The sequence below is a fragment of the Patagioenas fasciata genome, chromosome 8 (assembly GCF_037038585.1).
Source record: "Patagioenas fasciata isolate bPatFas1 chromosome 8, bPatFas1.hap1, whole genome shotgun sequence".
Classification (NCBI taxonomy): domain Eukaryota; kingdom Metazoa; phylum Chordata; class Aves; order Columbiformes; family Columbidae; genus Patagioenas; species Patagioenas fasciata.
This window is the reverse complement of record NC_092527.1, coordinates 33,246,017-33,270,335: the sequence shown is the minus strand read 5'-3', so window position 1 is coordinate 33,270,335 and position 24,319 is coordinate 33,246,017. Positions and strand designations below refer to the sequence as shown.

The following is a 24,319-nucleotide window of genomic DNA, read 5'->3' as shown; positions in this document are numbered from 1 at the left end:
ATCCGGAACATGGTTCTATTTCCTTATTTAATATTGCATTTATCAAGTAAACATTTAAACAAGCTTCACTTTCACTATCAAAATAATTCAAATTCTATCTGGTCAGAAGAGAAAAATCTGATATTTAAGAAAACTTTCATCTAACATCCAACTCAAAACACACAACTTTGATTACAGCTGACATGATTTTCAAAAAGAAACAAAACATTCTGCTTTCAGACAGAGGTTGTCAAACAAGTTTCAGCACCAAAAGAAATATTAACAGGTAGGTCAGTGTCCCCTGAATATAACATTGCTTTTGGAATTTTCACTAGTCTAGTAGGATCCTCACTATAATGTTCAGAACAATATGGGTACAAGATTTTTAAAAAGCCTCTGGATGATCAAGCTTTCCTTCATTAAACGAGACGGATAGCACTCCGCATTCTAGTACAACACACATTACCAAAGCATGCTCTTATTAGCACATCTTGTGGTTTTGGTACAAGGAGACAAAATCTGTTCAGGGAAGGAATCACACAAGGAAACTGAGTGGGGTACTACCTAATTCTGAGAGCGCACTTCCATTTGTTTTGCCTGCCAGTGTTGATTTAATTATACTGCATTATTATCAAAGCTGCATTATGTACTTTTTTATTCCTTTTACATGTGTTTGAGGTGAAGACCTTGGCTTTGTCGGCAAACAGCGCGTTTCAAGTTATTTCTTAAGTACTAAATAATAAAGAAAAGAGAAGAAAAGATTTTTTTAAAGATAGCAGACAGTGATCACAAGTTAAAGGGTTAAATGTAAGATCTCCAAGAAACATTTTGAAGTTGATTAAGACCCCAGCTTTGCATTAAACAGTATCACTTCCACATGAGTTGTTGCTAATGCTGTTAAGGAGCAGCTTGAGAAGCCCAGTGTGGCAGTGACCTCCTTCACCCTCCAGCCACCCACTAGGGCTTCTTGATTAGCATCCTACCTGGTTCTCTGAGGAATTCCCGTCATCCCCCAGGAGCTCATTCCGCACCTCATCACTGTAGGCGATTCGTGACCTTTTCTGTAAAACAAAAAGAAAAAAGGGTTAGGAAGTAAAGCTCCGAAGCCATTGGTATCAAGGCTGATCATCTTAAACCTCGAGAGCCCCCTAATGGATACCTATTTGATAAAAAAAAAATAAAAATCTGCAAGTAGAAGTTATTAAAAAGTTCTTCGACTGCTGTATTTTGATAAATCTGCAAAGCAAAATCTTAGCACTTCTAAGACAGTCACATCCTCAACATTTCAGCAATGAAAGCAGCTTCAGTGAAGCTCAAGACACATAATGTGTGATTCCAGTTCCGACAACCAGGTAACCTTGACAAGAAATACACACTAATATCAGAAGCACTGAAGAAATGCACGTGAAGGAACCAAACACATTTTCCTGAAGAACAGTTGCTGGCTCAATGCAGTACTCAGCATAACACTGAAGTGATGCCACTAAATAAGAACACAAGATTGAGCTGAACAACACACGTTTGACAAAACTGGTTGAAGTTAAAGATGTAGAAAATTAACAAGCATTTCCTATGCTGCGAAGGTTCCAAAGGCCTACAGGGAAAGGACCAGAAATCATCAGGCAAAAAGAAGGCAAGAAAGCAACAGCAAAAGGAAACACTGGTTTACAGCAGGTCACGGAAACACCACAAAACTGAGACAGTCATTCATTAAATCATTATGACACAGTCGTTATTCACAGCTTATGAGCACCAGATTTGCTCATGAACTGATAATCATATTGATTCTAAACTAGATCAAGTGCCAAGCAATGGAATGCAAATGTCTGAAGATCACCAAGGTGGCACAACATTCAGTGGTACAACGGGGAAGTCCACAAGGAGAACATCGGCCCAGCTTTCCATTTTTTTGTTGGCCAAATAACAGGTCCTGATTAAGTTAATGTTTCTACATTCAACATTAAAAGAGTAAAGGATTTTTAACATACTGGCCAAAATCTTTTTATATTTGCATGCAGTTATGATCACTTCTTCACTTCGTGAGAGGAAGAAACCCAAGGTAGCAAGAAATAGGCTGCAGGGCCTTCATTTATCACTGGGAGCTTCCCGCACACTCTGCCATGGTGGTCACTATCAGCAGGAACTCAGTAAAAACAAGTCCCTCCTCAAATGTTCCCTAATTGCACAATCATGCCAAAAAAAAGGTGCTTGGAACTGGGACACAGGAAATAACCCACCAGAAATTATACTGAGCACAGTGCAATTCATTACATTTGTGACAAATAAATTTGGAAGTAGGTTATCTGCTACACTAGGAACCCAGCAATGGAGTAAGCCTTGTATTGGTCATCTCAGAGCAACACATTTTAGCTCTTTTTCCCGTATAGTTCACCCTTAACTACCATCATCACCATTACAGTGCTTACCAATTTGCACTTCAGTTCCTCATGCTCAGATCTAGATAAGATATTAAAGCTACAGATGTACGTACCAAGGACAAAGCATTCCATGGGCCTACTACAAGAGCTGAATGGTGCCAAATCTTTTGGAGATCTCAGCTGTCACAGTTTCATACTAACCAAGCTAAAGCAGTCTACAGCATTAAAGGAAACGAGAACCTTTAAACAGGCTGTGGTATCAGAGCTGCCTGTTTAAATTATTCATTTCATCACTATGGGGGACTAAAACACTCCACAGTATGCAAAAATATCATATGGAGATGGCTTTTTGGTGAAAAAAGAGAAAAACAAAACCTAACAAATTGGCATAGATTGTTCAATTATATTATTTTCCTATTATTATTTGGTACACATCAAACACGGAAGAAAATTACAAATATAGACCAACAAATACCTAATCTTCTTTTCTGATTAAGATTCAGTCTTCCCATTTGAGGTCTAGTAGTTCAACTGCACAGTCTCTCCCTATTTAACAAAATGACTCAGCCCCATTGATTCTGTTAGTGCTGAATGTATTTATCGTTATTAGGCTGAGATGAGGAGTATGATGCTTCATGAGCTTGTTCTCCAGTGAAAAAGTTGCCTAATTACAGGTAGAGAATGAGATGGTCGTTGGTTACACATCAGCGGTTTGAAAGCTTTAACTGGCTGATATTCTCATTCATAAGAGACTGCATGAGAGAAAGGAAAATGAATGTTCTTCACAGAAGAGAAATAAATGTTAATGGCAATACAATTTTTAAAGGTCCTTTATAATCTTTTACATCATCATCACTGAACTTAAATATATTTGTATCATTGTTCTTTTATTGCAATCATCTGTCATGATCTGAAAATCAGCAATTATATTAAAAGAAATAAGCCTTAGAATACAATTAGGTGTAACTCTTTGCCATAATCAATAAATAATTTGATACTACTTTTGATCACAGTTTCACTACCAAATGAATCAATATTATAAAAGTAAAGTCCTTTGAACTAAAGTGTTCGTTTGTTCTTTCAGGATTTGTCCAAAATATCAATATCTTGAATTACTATTCTTATTTTTATTAAAGTAATATTGGCTAACGCTTCTCAGTGTGGCTATCAGAATTAGTTCAGTTCATCTGAATTCTACAATTAAATAATGTTTAGACTTTTTGTTTTAGTTCACACCTATCAGCTGTTTATAAATAAGTACTTTAGCCAAATGCAAGAATGATAGTTTGAGCTGGAAATGTCACACACTCTGCTACAGTTTGAAGGAACCCAATTCATAATGCATTTTATAAATAGTTAATGACTTCTATACATAAGCTAACCAGGCAAATCAAGAAATTGTCAACATTTTTAGTCTTAGTTGTCAGTTACCACTGTCGACTGGTACTTTATATGTATGTTTCTAGAAAAGACAGAAGCTTTACAGAGTTTGTAATCCAAGGCACTTCTGGGCAGCTCAGTATAGGTTTAAGAGCTTCTATGTGCAGGTTTTATTGTCTGTAAAGGTCTGTCATATAGAGAAGATCTCCTTGTATTTTCTTGTATATGCAGACACGAAAAGTCCAAGCACACAAGTGTTTTTAACTCAGTTTACGTGTTTGCATTCGGACGCAGCATGCACACAAACACACAATGACACAAAAGGGTTAAGCGACTTTCCACAAGGACTTCAAGACAGAGAAAGTTTCAGGGGCTGTTTTAAATGTACTACAGTACCCAGACCTTGTGACAAGGAAGAATTTCTGATTCCAGGCAGATCTCTCTCGGTTTATGAACAGGATTTTTGCATACTGATTGGGCGATTTTCTTAAAGCCCTGTTCAAACAGATACACTTGCTCAGTTCTGTCTGGCAATTTGGCTTTAAACAATCTGTCTACTTGACCCAAGCCTTAACATTTCCCAATAGAACTGAATGTGTTCATGGGCAAGCACAGCTAAATTAGAACTGAAATGAATTAACTCAGCTTAAACTAATTAAGATCTGTGATCTGCAGTACCACCCCCCTGTATGATTCTACATGTGAAGTAGAGTACATGTAACCAGACTGTAAGAATTCTGCTTATACTACTAATCTGAGCATAACAATGAAGTTCGTCTATTTCTAAAGCATATGAGAAGTTAATTTCCATGGCCTACACATGGCAAAGCAATTGCTTAAATTGCCTCACCTGGGAATTTAATACAATGTTATCATCAGACCAGCCACACTGTAAATAGATTTATAATGCTTTCCATGTGCTAGGCTAGGTTGCATATGAATTAAGTAATGATCTGGTATTACAATACAATCAGCTAGTTCCCACACCTGGCAGACAGGGTATTTTGCTAAATTACTACCTATACAGATACATCACAACATAAAAAACAGAAAAGGGAATGGGAAGAGAAACAATCTACATGGTGCATGACCAATTTTTACGTGGCAACCAAGTAAGATGTAGATAGAAAGAGGTATCCAAAATAATCTGTTTCCAACATCTGCACAACAGAACACATACTTATTCATTTCTATTCAATTTTGGCCTAATTTTCCACATTCTATGCTTTAATTACTCATCCCCATTCTGAGACGTTCCCATTAGTGAAGGCCAGAACTAGCCAGTGCCCCCTCACTCCAACACACTCTCAGCAATGAGCCAAATAATTGATATGAACCATCGCACATTTTCATACCTGGACTAAAGAACAGCTTTCTCCCTCCCAAATGCCAAACAAACAAGCAAACCGAGGTGCATTTCACACAAAAGACCCAGCAAATCCTCCCATCCCAACCTCCCCATTTTTCAGGTTCGGTGTTTTAAGAAGAGATTCAAGAGATTTTGTGTGTGTGTGAAATATGCATAAACAAATGAGGTTTATTTATCCACAAACATCTGCTTTCATACAAAACTCAACAGAATTTCTTAGTATATACAAGTGGCTTAAAAAAATCTTCAGGCATCTGTTTCAGAGTCTGTCCCTGCTCTAGATGTTAAAAAAGCACAAGCAGCAATAATTTGTAGGAATAAATTACACTTTATTTTGTATACTTTGCAACTAGTCAGTTTTGCCATTGCTCTTGCTAAAAGCAAGGTGAAAGAAGTGACTCGATCTTCAAACGGACTGCTAAATACTGTAGCATTTACAGTTTCATCTCTGCCTTTCAGAATAGATACTTAGCTATTTTTCCTGAACAGAAACGGAAAATACACAGTTTAACACATTTAGAAGAAAAATAAGTGATTACTTAACAATCTTAAATCTTGTATTCAAACCGAAACACAAAAACGCTTTTTCGGGATGTGAAAATTATTGAAATTGCTTAAGAAATAGTGTTCAGACTTCAGTTTTCAAAACTTCTACATTTCTCTGCAAAGACGATACAAGGAACAGTAGACTGGACACTTTAGAGTGCAACTCAAAAGGGATTTTCCTCTTCCTCAGTAGCTTGGTTCTTATCAATTGTGTGTAAGAAGCAGGAAAACAATTACACAGTGTTAATATACAACCTGATGCAATGCTGGATTTTCAAGCATTTCCTTATGAAAATAAAAGCCAAAGCTGATACATTTTTGTCCAAAAGGAAATAAACCTACAAATCCTATGAATCTTCCAATTGAAAGAATCGATTCAACAGTGTGCACTGGCTGGCAAAAGTCAATGTCTAAGCGCCTCCTGGTCTTGCCTGCCCTACATGTATGCACACAAAAAAACATTGCAGGTAACTCTGAGAAAAATGCACAACTTAAAACCTGTATTCTGCCACCCCACCAAATGTCTTCAGCTTCCTACAACAGCAGAGAAAAATCCAACTTCAAGTGTTAATGTGAAATTAATGCAGAGATACTGTCACCCATTTTAAGTAGGAGTCACAGGTCTATAAATCTTCTTTTCAATAATCACCATCAAACACGCTTTTGGTTTCATTACGGGGTGAGGGCAGGGAGGAAGGTCAAGCAAACCCTCATGAGGATACAACACACTGTATTATGTTGGTCGTAAAAAACGCAGTTTCTGCCCACAAACTGGTTCCATCTCAAACTCGTGACCAGCGGACCATGTGTGCCAGCAACATCGCTGATGCTTGAACAGCCTGCTGGACTGCACGTGCTGTAGATAGAGACCTGTGAGAGCACCGAAACTCATTGTTCCTCTGCATTTAAAGAGTAACAGAGGATGATTTCTATTGTGAATAAGACCTTTGGGTTTAGAAAAACAACATGTATGTACCTGAGCTGTGCCTTTTAAACTTAGTAACCTAGACAAGGAAAGATTTTTCAAAATTCAAAGGTCTGGAACAAGCTGACCTCCCCCCGACTTTGTTTTTTATGGGATGCTCAAAAATTCACTGCCATCATTTCCAATATACAGAAGACCATATCTATAGAAGAGTAATATAATTAAATAAAAGTATTACAAATTCAAGCAAAGACAACTTCAGATAGGCATTGTTTGGGCTTGGATAGCACTCTCCAAACATGGCAATGAATAACTCCCCTCAGTCTCGTGGGGATTTTTGGTTTTGTTCTTTTTGGTTTTGGTTTTTGTTTCTTTGGTTTTTTATTTTTTTTTTTGGTTTTTTTTTTTTTTTAAATATAGCTACTCATATTTCTGCTTGTTTGAAAAGGCAAGAGCAAGGTTGGAGAGGAGTGAACACTCTCTCTCCTCAACTGAGATGACAGCTGGAAAACAAGGATACCTTGGCACTAAGACCACATCTGATACAGGTTCAAAGTAACCCACAACTTGGCTATTTCTTTCAGGTCTAGGAGGGTCTAAGTGGTATAAATTCTGTCATTTATAGCATAGGTCCACACTTGGACTTCAAGGCATCAACAACAAATCTGGATGCAAAGAATAGGAACAATCAAAATTAAGCCAGTTTTGTTGACAGAGAAATTGATTTTCAACCATTTTCAGGCTAATCTGCAGAAATGTTTCTGGATGTCAGTAGGATCACTTAAGATAACTGAGTCTCTATATCAAATCCTAGAAGACTCCTACTCCTAAACAGATTTTAAAAAGTCATGTCAGGCATTGGAAGTCAGTCATTAACATCATATCAGCTGCTGTTCTTCTCCAGAAGTCTCTACTAGATATGAATAACTTCAATTTAAAGATCAGCAAAACTAGAACTAGAAAAGTAAGCCTATTTTGAATATGGTTTAACTACAGCATAACTTTGCACTTAGAACTGACACATGCACAGAATAAGCATTCAGGTATGAGTTACGAGTTTCTCTGCAAAATTACCTGTTAGGGAAAATAGTTAAGGATGACAGGGAGATAGAAAACTAGTGCCTTTTTTCCACTAAAACACCAAGCTTATGTTTCTTTTATGAAATCTTCATTGGTCACCTCAATTCATCTCCTTATAGTAATGACCTAACTCATATATAATTTTATTTTTTACTGAAAGCTTGTTTTTGTTCCTTTTCTTGTGGTTTGTTGTTGTTGGGAGGGACTGGGGAGTTGTTTTGATTTTGTGGTTTTGTTTTGTTTTTAATAATGCCTGTTACCACACAGCTTCATTTAATCATTTATCCAGGGGACAAGGAGCAACTACACAACAGGATCATGTACTTCAGACTGTCTTGTTGGCCAAAGACTTTATGCTGTGTGGCAGGTTTGTAATTAAGACAAATGTGTGCTAAATCTTGGAGATGGAAGATGAACTCCAGTGTATTGGAGAAAATGAAAATATGAAGCCATTTTCATCCAAGAGGAGAAGTTTATCCTATGAAGGGCTACTTTTAAAGGGAATGCTCCGAAAGACAGTGAAGCAGGGAGAAAAAAAATCGCTGACACTAATTGGTTCATGCTAAAGGATGATAAACATCTCAGGTAAAACAAAACATGAAACATTCATTAAAATATCTTTGTTTCAGCCAGTATTTTCATCTGGAGCCTAAGATCCCGTTGCTAACAGTAACAAGACATCTGCTGGTACTTTCCACCACCTCCTTCCTTTCCCAGAAAGAAGCGTCCAGGTGTTGGTTCCTTCCTCCAGCTGTTGTTGAATGGTCTGTGTCAGGCTGTACCTGCACCCTCTGGCCAGACACTACGGACATCAGCAACTGGAATGGAAAGTCTGTAATTAGGCTGAAGCAGTTGGTGTTCTTGAATGCTACCATCATCTTTTTCAGCTCTCCCACTCCCTGGATTCCTAGCACTAGGTAAAGCCTAGGAAAGCTGGTATTTTTTAGGCTTTTAGGCTTTCCAGTTAAAAGCACGGTTTTGCTACAGAGTTCAGGTCTATTAATAACATACACATTTTGTCCACTGTGAACTCCAAGAGTAAAGAAAAACGAAATCAAAAAGCCAGATCTCATTTCGGACACTTCAAATGAGGGCAAGGCAGACGAATTAGATGTTTCCAAGGCAGCTGAATTGTCCCACCTACATTTGTGCCACTCTGATAGGATCTATTTTAAAACAAAGAAACTTCAGCAGGCCTGTCCAAAAATACTTTTTGGTGCACAAAACACTATTTATAGGCACTGTCCTTTTTTCACCAAGCATACACACTCTTTCTCAGAGGTATCTTTCCACCTATATACCAATACATGTTTTTCCATTCCTGGAACTAATACAGAGAATATGAAAATTTCAGTTGAGACCTAAAAATATTAATCATAACAAATATGAAAAACTCAGTTGAATGAGAGTAGCAGAGCATAATTTTTGACTTCAGCATTAAATGCAAAATAAAATAATGCCCGATGCAAAGAATAATTAAATAGAAAACCAGCATAATTAAGGTGGTTTGCATACAAATTACCCACATGGTGTTCACTCTGTATTTCAATGCAGCTGTTCTGGACCATAAGCACATTAGCTCAAACTATTGATTAATAAAAAGAAAAACGAAAAACCCTTTGTGTAGAACACAGCCCAGTCAAAACTGATTTTTGGACCTTATTGTCCATATTTCCTGAGTTTTTTATTTTGTGCCCTGACATGATTTAGCTGAGATTTCTTTCATTCCATGTGTACTTACACACAGGCACATTGTCTTATATGAAAAAGAAAAAATTGCCTGAGTTAAGTAATTTTAGTAGTTAAGGGGTCACAATTGGGCTTTGAAGTTTGCAGCAGATTGAAGGAAGAGTAAATCTGTACCTTCACTGCTCCCCACCAGGCACTACTGGGACAGAACCAGTTGTTTCACACTGTGTTAAATCAGTAGCTAATATGATAAAATAATAGCCCAATGTTCAGATATGTCATTTTCTAGCTTTATCACAAGCTGATGATTAGTTGTTCTTGCTTTACACTACCTGAGATAAAAGTCAATAACTAATCCACTACTTCTAATTTATCTAACCAAAGTCCTCCTCCTTTTTATACTGCCTCTGCATTTGAGCTCCTCAGTCTTCCTCATTCAGTGAAAATACTTATAAACAACATTCATTCCTTAAAGTGCATAAAATGAATGGAAAATAAATTATTATAATGCACATATCTATATCAAAAATAGCCACCCCTTCCTTATTTGGTTTATTTCTTCAGAACTGAAATCTGAAGCTTTGCAACATAGTGTAACAGAAAGGCAGTATATTTATACAACATATTGGTATTTGCAAAATATTTGGCATTTAAAGTGTCTTTCTGATAGACAGGCTCCAGCTAACTTGTTATTTTTCTCCTTACCTGTAGCGTCGTCAGAAATTCTGCCTCTAAGTGGACCAACATACAACAAAAAGAATAATGAGAAACACTGACACTGGCAGTAGCTCATTTCCCAGTAAATATTGATGTCCAAACTCAAAAAATCCACTGACTATTTCTGTGTTGTCCCCGTTCCTATGTTGTCACCAGCAATGCTTACACATTTCTATTGATCTTGTTTATAGCTGCCTAGATTTTCACTGTCAAGACAATGTAGTGTGAACCTTAAGGAAAACCTCGCTTTATGTAAGACTGCATAAAGACTGCCATATCAGTCAAAGCTTCAATTAGTCCAGAACTTGTACTGCCTCCTGTAGTGGTCATTAATGGATAACAAGGGGAAATCTTAAGGAACAGAGCAGAGATGGAACGATTCTCATTTCAGTAGATGCTGCCAGTTTCTGATGATCAGCCGTTCAGGGAGTTTAAGATACATCTAAGATCTTCATACTTAATAAACCTTGATGGTTACTGCTTACATAATACTTCTTTTATTCAAATAGCAGCTGAACAAGCATTCATGTACAAGAAGAGAGATGCTCAGATCTCAATATCAGGGCAAAGATTAAACTCAAAAGTTATCCCACTTTTCATTTGAACAAAACTAAAGTGAAGCTCCAATAAAGAAGGTAACAAAGAAATATCAATCAAAAGAAATTAGTTTATATCAGAGAATATTGTAACATAGGACACATATTGGCAATATGAATTTAATTCTGAGGTTCTCACCTTTACAGGGTAAGCTCCATAGAAAGAGAAAAATTATCTAACGAATCGCTTTCCAATTTCTGCTTATATGGGTCATTTGCTCTCCCAATCTCTTAATAAACTATGGCAAATATTCAAATTACTCAGATTAGAAGAGTAGAACTACACTCCATAGCCATACCTCTGCTCAGCCCCTTTGAAGTGCAAGAAAGGCCCAGTACCATTTGACCAAACATCTGTCCCTCCACCCCACCAGCTGTTCTTGTACGGTACAGTTTAGAACCTTCTGGTATAACAAAGCTGTTAGCATCAAATACAGATGATCTGATACAAAGAAAAACAAAGTTTGATAGCATATGGCAAACACAATATTTCCAACTCCAGCTCATGAATCTGACATGCAAAATCCACACAGAAAGAATATAAAGACTGGAAGAAAAAAAAAAATCTAAGCATGCAACACATATCTGGATTTTTGATTCCTAAGCAGCCAGGGACAGACCCAAATTTAGGTAATAATCTCCAGTTAAAATTTCAACTTGAAAATGAACTCAAGGTACAGAAAGTGATAGCAACCATTCCATTAAACTCTAAAGTGACATACGCACCATTCTTTCCCTATCCCTATGATTCATCAGTCTTCCACCTTACACCTCCCACAGTTTGTACATTCTTTCCCCAGTGTGTCACGTACTTTCTCCAGTGTGATCAACACTTACCTCTTTCTACCACAAAGTGTGATGGAACATTGGTTCCCTTTCCCACCACTCGTTTTGCCATTCTCTGCTGGTTCCCTCCCCCTGCTCAGATATTCGAGTCCCCTGGTGACCTCCCTCGCTCATGTCCCACAGAGGATCGTCCACTTTACAACCAACAACAGGAGTCATCTTGAAGAGCCCACGCTGCCATTTGTCCGTTGTCATTGTTCACTGTTACTACAGGCGGCTTTATGGTTCTACAGGAGAAGGTCAACCATTATAACACCATCACAACAGTTTCAAAGGCTTTTGAAGTAGTGGCCTCAAGGAAAAAGTTTAGCTTATTGTTGGGTGACAGCTTATATTTTTGTTCGCCTCAAGCAGAGATGTATATACCTGATAAGACCTAAAACAAGAACTGTTGACTCTGATCATAAATGAGTGTTTATTGGAAGAAGGATAATAATAATCTATCCATATATACTCTTGTTTTAAAAACTTATTGAACATCAGTTTGCATCTTGGAAGTATTTTGTTATAAACTTTCTGCAAAAGAGATGGAGAAATTTCAATAAAAGAAATAACTCAACAGGTAAGATGTATTTCAGTCTGAAAGATCAAGAAAAAAAAAGAAAACTGGTTCCAGCTGATCTTAAACACACTGTATGATGAACCATCTATGCTTTTATTTATTTATGCAGATTTTGCAAGGCAAAAAAAAATGCAAGATCACTAGATTTGAAACAATAGATCAGAAACCTACAGGTATGAGAGAAATAAGCAAGAAATAGGGTCTTTCAGGTGATAATTGCAAACAAATGGATACAGAATTAACTAGTACATTCGTGTATTAAAAAATTCTCACACAAAGTGGCAGTGATTTCCTACTCAAAGATATCCGGAGATCTTCCAGCTATCACAGTATATACAAGTTACCCATAAATATGTCCTTGGAGTAAAATATTTTAACAAGCAAGAATTCTTTAGAACTAAATCCATGGTTTGAATGGCTGTGAACCTGGGAAAAACCCGTCCTGCAGTGAACCAGATGAGTGACACTTGGGCATTAACTCTAAAATTAAGAGATGCCACAGTTAAACAGCAAAAATGGGATGCATAGTTACATTCAGCTGATTTGGGGAATATTTGAGGATGAAAAGTATTTATTGTACCGTAAAACTATTTTATCAGAAAGTGTTTGCTAGACCACTAGGATTCCTAGTTTGGATTTCACATTATTGATCTAACCACCTCATCCAAAGGGGATATTTCAGTATCTGATTTTATCCTTGAAGAATCATTGCAAGGGGTCATTAGAAACCAACACATGGTTTCCTAAAGAGGTCCATAGGTGACCACTAAGGCTCATATGTTTGTCTGTAGCACCCTGGAAAACAAAGTCCAGACCTGGTGGCTGGATTTCCTCGTACACCGTATTATGGATCAACTTTCAAATCTATAATAATCCAAATTAGGTTCTAAGCAGACAAAAATCCCACATGAGCAAAAATTGCCAGAGCACCCCAAACCATATCCACTGAATAATTTATTTTGGCACTATCTGCTAAAGGGGAAGAGCCATTCTAAGAATCTTCTAATCGCTCTAATGTCATATAGGATCATCCCTGATGTCAGCTTCCCATTGTTCTCAGGGGTTAGACAGTCCCCATTGTTATTAAGAAGAAACTACTTTCTCAAAGAGAATGGCGAGCATACCTATTCTTCCTTTGTCCGTTTGATTCATAGACCTGAGGAATATGGATTATGTCTGTTATCTGCACAAACAAGCTCTACTAAAATCTTGGCGTTCAGGCAACTTTCATCTTGGGGACCCCAACTCGCACGGTTAAGCAACACGGAGCACCTATCTCGATTGAACTGTCAAACAAAAAGATTTTTGTCAGATGTTCAATTTGTATTGGGGAGCAAGCCAACGAAAACAAAAGTCATCAATTTTAAACAACAAACTAGCCCCTGTGTGCTGACAGGAACAAATTACTATATTCCAAATGAATAAGAATCACTGTAGATCACAGATCCTCAGTGTGAACACTATACAAAGGGTGAAAAAGTATTGCTCAGATTAATTCTTTCTAGTAAGTCCATGCTCTGAGACAAAGAGAAGAAGCTGAGTACAAATAAAACACAACCCAAAATAATACAAATAAGATTATAAAAGCACATAAAGAAGTACAATCAGAGAGAAATTTATTATTTAACAACTGGTAGCGCCAAGACAGGAGATGAGCAAAGACTCATTAGAGTTCAAAACTGATTTTTTTCAATTGGTCAAATGGTGCAGCAGTTTGTTGTACTTAAAACAACTCCAAGATCTGGTTTCTTGGCAATGACCTTACAGAGGCTGAGAGCACCGCGGAGGTGAGGCGCGCAGCTTTTCGGGCAAAGATAGAAGTAGCTGCAAAAACACAATAAATTTTGTTAGCCCACCCTAGGAGCAAAACTGATTTCTGTTCTTCCACAAAGCTCACAGAAGGTCTAGCACAATCTTTTCAAAGAAATCTTCTGATCACTCTGTAATTATTCCTTTTCGAGTGACCCCATTCCATAACACATCATTCATGAAAAGACCTTGAAAACACTTTCCCTCTGAAACTTGGTAGTACACTACAGAGACCTTAGCATTTGAACTAGGAGTTATTTTTCCCTTTGTGGATTATAGCACTTAAAAAAGAAACTTTCACCTGCAAGCTAATTGGAATGAAATTTGTCTAAATAATTTTTTCTAATTCTTTTATCTGCTGTTTACAATATTGTTTTGGTTTTATATCAGGGTTTTTTTTTTACTCAGTTAAACTCAGCTTGTTCACTTATATTCCATCTCCTTTCCTGACAAACAAAAGAAGCTGCAATCTCGTCTTTGTGACTCTATAATTTCCTATGTTAAAAATTATTATGATGCCAAAAAAAGCAACATGAAATAATAATGTAAAGTTGATCACTTATAGAGATTAAATGATATAAAACCCCACCAATACCACCAATAGCTACAGTGATGGAAAGAGTGTACAAAATAAAGTAAAAAGTAAATAAATATTTATATACTTAAAAGCCATCTCCTGGCAAAATGTATAGAAAAAGCCTTTCTAATACACCCTTAGCAAAAAGGTAATCCTAGAAAAGTGAAACTGCAAGTAGATACATATTTTTAAGTTGTGTTTGGCCATTTCATTATCTATGTTATGTACATAGTGATTTCGAAGATATAAGGTCAAAACCTATTACAAACCACCCTTGTTCCCTCATTGTAAGACTTTCCAGAGAAACTTCAAACAGAAAATTATTCTACCACTTGATATAACCAAACTTGTAAATACACTGGATATTAAAAAGACAAGTGGTTCAAGAAAATATTGTTCGCAAAAATCATCTTGAACTCTATGTCTGATATCTCCATTGCTTCATTAGAAGTAGGGAAGCAATAAAACATCAGATTTTTATGTTGCAATGTTTGCAGCTTTATTTTCTTAAGAAAAAAAGACACCACACAGCCCCTAAGTTATTTCCACATGGTCAAGGAGTTAAAATACTGAAGAGTCATAAGCATATATAATCTCACAACTGTATGTTTGCCAACAGGAAGAAGTTTTCCAAACAAATTACTTTGTGTTAACAGTCTCGTTCGTATAATGGCTGCATAAGCTTCTTACCCCGTACTGAATCCAAGTCATCACAAAAGCAAGGTGAGGAACTGCAAATCTGCACCAGTTTGATTCACCTTGCTGAATGCAGTTGAGAATTTCTTCAAAAAAGTTATTTGCTGCCTCTTCCCCTAAGTGCTCTTCAGACGATGTTCGCAATTCACTCGTCTTCATTCAGCACCTTTCAGTGGTTATCTCTCAGTCTCATAGATTCCTGAGCCCTTCAAAAGAATGACATGTCACCTTCTCTGTTTGCCTCTCAAAGGGTGATGCTCTGGCAAGGCTGGTCCTTCTCCAAAAGTATGTGGTATTGTCTTCTATTATGTTAAAAGAGAGAAATGCTGATAATACAGTGTGCCCTTTTTAAAGGTAAGAGTTCTCTTCTCACAATGCACCATGCTTATGGGTCTGAGATCCCAAGAGTTTTTTTCTCCCCTTCCACTATATTTGGACTGGAAATCAACATCTACCTTTCTCTATGCCTCTTCATCAGGTTTTGGTTTTGTTTCCAATGATCTTTTAATGAAAGCTTCCAAACCTACCAAAACCTTCAAACAAATTTCTGTTGTCTCATTTACCATAATTTATTTAAAACATTTCTAAGTCTAGAGACCTCTCACGTAAGACACATAAAATAGATTGTCCCCTGTTTTCAGCTGGCACAGAGCTCATTTTCTTCCTAGTAGCTGGTATAGTGCTGTGTTTTACCTTTAGGATGAGAAGAATGTTGATAATACACTGATGTTTTGGCTGCTGATAAGAAATTTTGATATCAAGTCGAGGACTTTTCAGTGGGAGGTTGGAGATGCACAAGAAGCTGGGATGGGGCACAGCCAGAACAACTGACCCCGGCTGGCCAAAGGGATATTCCACACCATACATCATGCTCAGGATATAAACTAGGGACAAGTTAGCCAGGGGACTGCTGCTCAGAACTGACCAGGTTCATAATTCTTTCTATGAGTCATTGAACCCCAGGACAGCATTTTCAATCCTTACAACATAACCCAAGATTTTCCTTTTTCCATTTTGAGTTACACAGAACGAGACGTTGAGCTGTAAGGTCACTGGCACTCCCACTTGTACTTCTACGTTCATAAATGCTAACACTGCATAACATGTCATTCTTCTGGTACGGGACACGAAAGACACGAAAGAAGACCTTCACTATGTGTTCACTGCCTGGAATTGTTTCAGTTTGAGGAACCAGAACAAAAGAAAGAGCAGTGGAACACTAGGGGCCCACAGCTCCGCCTCTATCTTAACTAAATCATTTGTATGTAAATGGTATAAATGTAAGGCACTAGTCAAGTAATTAACAAAAATGGTGGCAAGCTAGCTTTAAGAAAATACAGATGAGCCATGGCACTTTCAAATTTGCTTTTTACATTATGCAGAGATTATAAACAGGTTTCACTAAGCGTTGAACAGTTACAGATACTCAGCATCTTATCCTTGGCTATAGTATTAAACCATCAAGATATTTTTTGTTGAACGCTACTGTGATTAATCTGAAATCTTGATGGTCATAATCTATATCTTACAGTAGAAAGTGTAAATGTAAGATGGTTTACTCCACTGCTCCACTCTTTCCCTTTGCTCCTCAGATCCTACATACATTTTAAGAAATTGGCACGAAGGGCAGCAGATGTGATGCCAGCCCTTGTCCCCGCCTGTATTAGAGAGTCAGCTCTTTGTATGACCGTATCAGAGAAAAGGTTTAGAAAAGGAGATATGTATTTAAACAGCAAAATGAAAGATAACATACATAATCCAGGCAATATACCTGCACCGGTATATGCTAGTCCTACTTAGTAAATGGAAGGTGAAAAAAACAAAACTAAAGTAATTGTGAATCACAATTTTGTTATTTCCTGTGATAGTAAATAATACATTTGGCAGTGCAAAATTTTTTTCACATTGTTACAAAATTGGTTTACAATTGTCCTGGTGATGGCGTTTATTTGCTATTTAATCAATACACAATTGATTTGCAATCAAGACGCTAATTTGAAAAATCCCTAATATGTCTTTAGATTAAAGGCTATGGAAGAATATATAAACTGTATTGATAGAAGTTATTCAATGTATAGAAGCACACAGCTACCTGCTTCCTGTAGTCATTATCTTTTTCTCATCTACTGGGAAAAATACCATTCTGCCCAAACCTGGAATTTTAATACCTTCTTTGTGGGACTATAACCCTTTTACGTGGAATTCAACAGCTGAAGCACAGGTGAACAAGATCTGCCTACATCATTCAACTTGAATTTTGGAAACCTGGCATGGGAGGAAATCCTTTGATGAACAAGTATATGAGGGAGATGGGAAGAGACCGATCAACTGATCATTTCTTAAACAGAAAATGTAAGAAAGCAACTTCCCTAGCATGATAGTACTTAACAAAACAAACCCCTTCAACTCTCAATGGCTTAAGTTCTTTCTAATGAGACTTGATTTGGGGAAAATATCAAACTTTTGTCACTGCACAGTGACAGCATTCCTGTCATATTTTCCTATTGAATGAGCAGGGAATATAGGAACACCACCTATGTGACTGCATCGATACGCCCTTTGACACAGCTGTTAATAGAGGAACAGGGCTGAACGTCTAAAGATCAAGTACTTCAGTTTTAAAGTTTTTACATTTAATTATTAGAGGTATAACACAGGAAAACAAAATACTGGTTTATTTTAAAACAAATTTGTTGTTGCACAAACCTGATACCAGGAAAGTTGGTGTATTTTTCACTAGCAAAGCCAACGAAAAGCTAAGATACTTCAGTTCTCTGTGCAGAGAGGAAATCTTTCTGACTTTAAAGCCTTTGCCGCAGTACGCCCACCAAGCCTGAGGGAGCTATTCAAGCTCTACTGTATTACAAATAACACAGTAATAGTAGACAACACTGTTTCTCATTACTGTGTAGTTACATAGTTATAGTAAAAAAAACCAACAGTCTGAGTGAACTGAATTGTCACACTCAATAGTCCACTAAATACTAATTCAGACAAAAAGTTGCACTTCTAACAGCACTTTCAAAAAACTTAGCTATAAGTAACAAACAGTAATGATTATTATGACAATGGGTATTATAAATTCCCAATTTGTATATAATATTTAATGACAAACACGAGACTTTAAATAAAGCATAAGTTTATATCTATTTCTTTAATTGTGGGTCTCTGTTCAAAGCTCTGCAAACTGGAAAAACAAATCTAAAGTAAGTCCGTCAATGCAACCTTTTCATTTGCAGATTGTTTGCTAGTTGGTTATTGTATGTATTTTAAGTGCTATGTTTTAAAAACAAAGGTCATATGGTAGCAGTCTGATCCCCAGCTGGATGAGCTATGTATAACGAATACGACATAAAAGTACAGCCTAATATTTGCATTATCTTTAAGTAGGCATACAAATCCAAAGAGTACAGACTTTAAAATATTTCCATTTACAGAGCTTCTCTCAAGAATGTTCATATAAAGTGAATGAAATTTGTTTATATTCCCAAGTAAGTATTTGCAGTGTTTTCTTCATTTAAGTTCCACTATTTCCAAAACTAGTGATCACACCAGAAAAAAAGAAGTCTTATTTATTTCCTGCATAGTCTGAAGGTAAATATGTTGATCTATCGACCCAAACAAACCAACATGTGCCTGCTATGATCTCGAGTTTTTAGTTTGGACTAATGGCCAATACTTATGCAAGCAAAAAAAATCAGCATTCCCAGAGCCAGAAAGTCCAGACACTTGCACTGTTTACACGCAACCGGGGTACAAACCTGTAAAAGTGGCTGCATCCTCTCCTGCGTCACACACAGTCAGGCAAGAATACAATTCACAGAGCTTCAGATAGAAGGTCTATCCGTATCGAATAAGAACCACTATTAGATGTCCAGAGAAAGTGTAGAAGTGCATGACAGCTGTTTGGAACACTCTGCACATTCACTCACCTTGTGGTGGTCTATAGATCAGGCATTTCCCAATTTTGATGAGCTCTCTCTTCTGTTTTAAGAAGACCGAAGGTATTTATTCCTTTAATTGGCAAATGTTTCTTGAAACTAAGTAATTTTCTGGATTTCACAGTATTCTGTAGCAATGATTTCCATGATATAATAACATATTGTGTAGAAAAAACACTCTCTTGCTTTTTAATCTCTTATTCAGTAAATTGATTTGATGCCACCTGATGCATATTATGAGCAACAGTAAACAACTGCTTGACAGTGACCTCCTCTATATGCCACTTGATTTATATAATAATCTCTCTATCCCTTGCATTTTTTCCCAGCTGAAGAATTTTTGCCTATTACCCTGTTCCTCATCTGCTCCAGAATTTTCATCATCAACAGTAGAACTGTGTTCTAGTTCTGCTGGATCTTTGGGGAACATGGAATCATAATCACACAAAGCACTGAAGAGTCATAAACATATGCGGGTAGAAGCATGTTCTGTCTCAATCTCTACTCTTTCCCTGCTAACTCCTAAAGTCTGATTTTCTTTCCTGGCCACTATTGAGTTTGGGCTTTATATTACATTTTTACCAAACAGTAACCTTCTCCATCATTGGGAATACAAAGTCAGACTTGATCTTCTGCCAGGTGCATCACTTTATAATTATCAACAATGAGCTTCACCTGTGACTTTAATGCTCAGTCACCCAGTACCCCAAGATACTTCTGAAGTAATTCATTTAGCTTTCCCTTTTACTGTTGTGCATATTTGAGCATCACCAGTAACTTTGTCAACTCTTTCCTCTTTGTATTATCTACAAATATGTTGACCAACACAAATGGGAAGCTGTGGGACACCACTGATGAGTTTCTTCCACTGTGAAAATTGACCATTTATTCTTACACTTTATTACCTATTTTGACCTGATCTATGAAGCTGTCTTCTCTCTTATGCCACAGTAACTTAGTCTAAAAAAAACCAACCCTTTGCTGAATGGAAATCTTGTCCATACAGAGTAAACGTTTTAATTTTGCTTAATTAAAGAGAGGTTCAAAGTTGCATACATCAAGAAAAATGCAATGGAGTGAATTAATTAAATGAAGGGTACAAAGTGCAGTTGTATCTTCTAGACACTGACTAGTATTTATTTCCCTGAATATATCCTTAGAAATTCCTTTTCAGCCTCCAAACAGATTTGAGCCACACAGCTTCAAGATCTGCTACATGAATGCATAAAATTTTTAATTTATTTATCCTAAAGAGAACCTTTGCTGACACCTAGCAGATAAATGATTAATTGCACTTCTTACCATCTTTATGGAAGCCCTGTATCTGATATTTTAGAGCACAAAATGAGAAGTTTATCCAGATGGGGGATAAATGGCACTCAAATGCATAAAATACACACAGAAGTGCAAGTTAGAAGCAAAATGAAGTATTTACCTAAAATCACATCTTTGGAGATAGATATTCTCATTTGTATCTTTCCAAACATCTGCTCACATCTAAGTAGATAATAGTGTTAAGACACAAAAAATAAAATTGCAGGAAGGACTATATAACTTCAGAGCCCTCACAACTTACAGAGCTTTACTACTAACACTACTAGAGCAGGATCTCCAACCCAAAAAATAGTATTGTCCAATTACATAGGAAGAACCAAATTAAACAAAGTGAAGGAATCTTATGATGCACCAAAATTACGTAGCCCTATTTGCTGCACCGGCAGTTTCCAGGCACTCCACACCCCTGCTCCTTCCTAAGCCCGACAGGGGCCTGGGAGCTGGTCCAGAGCATGAGGCTGCTCGTGGTAGAACCGTCCCCTTCTCCCACCTTCACACACAGCCCTGATACTTCTTGCCACCACAAGTCTTCAGTTCAGGTCTTACACTTTCACTCCCCTGGAGCAATGACCATTAGAGACTCAGCCAACTTCAAGGAAAACATTCATGGGAAAAAACAACAAAAAAATACCATTTACACATTTGCCTCCTGCTTCACTGTTCTCATCATTTTCTGAGTCCAGTGAAAAACACAGTGAGTCTCCCTCTGATTTTTTTTCTTCCTCTGACCTTTAACTCCTGAGCCACAATGCAATAACTAATTCCTGTGCTGGTGATGCAGCCCCACATTGAAGACACCACTTCTGACTCAAGAACCTCTTAGTCACAACTGAGAAAGGCTGGAAGGGTGTAAGAATATCATTGGTACACACCTGTTTTACCCTTGTGCTCTTCTCCAGTAAGCTCTTACTCACAGAGAAACAACATGAAGCTATACAGGCTTTTGGTCCAACCTAATACAGCCATTCTTACGGTAGCTGGCGATATACCACTGTCTTCTAACTACTATGTCAAGTGTTTGATAGACATTTCAACTGTGATGTACTACTGTGTTGACCCTTCTAAGACATCCCATCTCTCTCAACTTTATCAATACATTCCTATAGGAAAATTTTACAATACCTACACTTCACTAACCTGATCACCTCCAGTATCTATAATACTATTCTTAATGTTATATATTATTATATAATTGCATCTTTTCCTTGACTATAATTTCAGTTCCACTTCAATCTTGCCATCCACCTACCCCCAAATTATACAATTTTAAAATAGGAAAATTCATTCCTTTTAGTGAAGATGGAATAAGAGGTGGGAGTTTGGGTTGTTTGGTGTTTGATTCTGTTGATGTTTGGGGTTTTTTTTGTTTGCTTATTTTTGTTTTATTTGGGTTGTTTGTTTCTTTGTTTTTTGGTTTGGTTTGGGTTTTTTTTGTTTGTTTGGTTTGTGTGTTTAGTTTTGTTTGGGTTTTTTTTCAGTAAGAGCTGTGTAAGGTCAAATGGTCTCCCAGACTGCAGAGTCATCTTGAATCATACTGCAGAAAAAGATGATCTGTTCCCAAAGACCTTTCCAAGGAATCACTCCAGACCTTCTTGTATTACTCATTCTCTGCAACATCCAGCACTTTAAAATCTTCAATGTAACTTCTGCCCCTTTCTCCAATAACTTGAGTATTAACTTTGCTACCAGTTTCCATTTTTATCACTTTAACTGGTAGGCCCACCAACCCCAAAAACACTGTTGGATATACTGGTTGCTCAACCATACTGGAATTTCACATGAAAGAAAACACGTCAATGGCATTCTCCAAATGGCAAGTGATTCCTTCTGAATTCACAGCTGTTCAAATGCTACCTTGCTAAGACTGAAACATGTTTCTTGAGACAAGATCTTGTCAAAGGATGAAATTTCAAAAGCACTTATATAATCTGAAAAAACAAGCCCTCATGAACCATGAAATGAGGTACAGGTTTCAACGTATCATCCTTTTACAGGTTACTCATGAGAATCTGAAAATCCCACCTGAGAAGACATAAGAGTAGAATTTTTAAGAGGTCTAAGCTGCTCAGCTCTGAAAGCCATTGAGGATTGAGCACTGACTTCTTCAGGGTCCTTTCTGAAAAAATCTCAACCTGTATCTTTTAAGCTTCCACAGGTAAAAGCTTACAGCAGCTACAAAAGATGGCTTGACAATGGGAGAAAAAAAAAAAGATGATAAAGATGGCAATGGCAGTCGTCAGAGGTAATGCTGCTGCATCTTCCAATAGACCCAGTGAGAAAGCAGCTTTTGATGGTGGCCTCAGAAGCAGCTTAATCTTCTGCACTGGGGCATGAAGCAGCTGCAGCATGGACTGCGGTAAGGGAGGAAACAGATCAGGAAGAATAAAATGAAGGAAAAGACAGAGAAAGCAGACTACCATCTAATTGTATTCTTGGTGGAAGAGAAACTTAGCAAAATATCAAGATGAAAAAAGCTTTAAGCCAGCACTTTCCCCTAAATGCAAAGAGGGGATATTAAGCTAATAAATACTGTCTCACCAGCCTGCAGCAGTCAGACCCCTCCCCTGGACTCTCAACTGATAATTAGGTGAAGGGGAACCAAACTAAAAGATCCAAAGCTTGGCTTCCTTCAAGCCTGATTTCACCATGGAACAGATACAGTAAACACAATCAGATCAGTGCAGATTGGGTGTTTCTATACTCAATTTGTAACATGGTTTTCCTGAAATGTGACTTTAAAAGCTGCATGCACATCCACTTCAGTTATACAAAATAACCACTACAAACACTATACCACTGCATTGACTTGTACCTGAAGAAAGCATTACAGAACGAAAATATTCTGTTAAGATACTAAGGTATCACTTCAAGGTCTTTTCATTGAAGTGGTGACTGAGATACAAATTTACAATGCTAACTGGCCCACAAGAGGCATAGAGAAACCCTTCACTTTAAAGCAGGACTTCACACGAAGGACAGTTTCAAAGAAGCAGATCTAAAGCCAGGACATTTCACAATTTTGCCAAACTTTTTATTTTGGAAAATATTTTTGTCCGAACCATTGCTGACTTAATTTTATTGAATTGAAAGACTGATGAAATTTTTAATTATTTTGGGTTCAGATCACGTGAAGTCAAACTTTGTGGCTGCCTGTAATTTTCTCCATTTCCTGCCTCTCCTCACCAGTCTCCAGAAGCAATGCAAAGACAAAATTAAATAAAATGTGTTTATATATTAAATAGTCTTAAATTATATATAGTTTTAACCATCCCACAGCTACCACAAGTTAAATTGGCATCAGTGTATGCCATATACAGCACAACACTGTACGTGCATCCACACACACATAAAGTAGCATATACCTGGGTCTTGCACAAACTTTGAGCATCACTAGAAAGTTCACAAAATATAGCAAGCATTAAAGTAATATACAGTTTGGCTGAGGAATCAAAGACACTTTGAATGAAAGTAGTTCAATACAATTACAATTTATTTTGTGTCATCATTAGAGTCTAGAGTCATAAAAATCGCAAGTTGACATATGCTGAAATTTCTTTCTCGATCTTCCACATTCTGTTCCATTATTTGTAAAAAAGCAACATGTTTACTCCATTTTACATCTTATTTCATTCTGATCCTCAGTTACTGTCCTCACATGGAACACAAGCTTAACAACGGTACAAAAGGAGTCAGTGGTTTAACCCTTGCCTTTGTACCCAAAGTTGGAACATCTGGACCAAGCTCCCTGTTGGCAGACTGTGATTCCCCCCAGTTCAAAGAACCCACTTGTTACCACAGTAAAACCACAATGATCAAATACATCATGTCACACGTTCCTAGGAGAGTGACACCATAAACTTGGGCATGAGACTTCTCTACAGGATCAAGCAGGGA

At 37.2% G+C, this 24,319-nt stretch overlaps 1 protein-coding gene across 5 annotated transcripts in view; it reads right to left on the bottom strand.

Moving 5' to 3' along the window:
• The window catches only part of VTI1A (vesicle transport through interaction with t-SNAREs 1A), a 264,780-nt gene that overhangs the window by 210,844 nt on the left and 29,617 nt on the right, over nt 1-24,319 (bottom strand). For all 5 annotated transcript variants that reach the window (XM_071812147.1, XM_065843230.2, XM_065843227.2 and 2 more), the window contains exon 4: nt 963-1,040. In XM_071812147.1, coding sequence (XP_071668248.1) covers nt 963-1,040 — 78 coding nt within the window. The remainder of the gene's footprint in view (nt 1-962; nt 1,041-24,319) is intronic.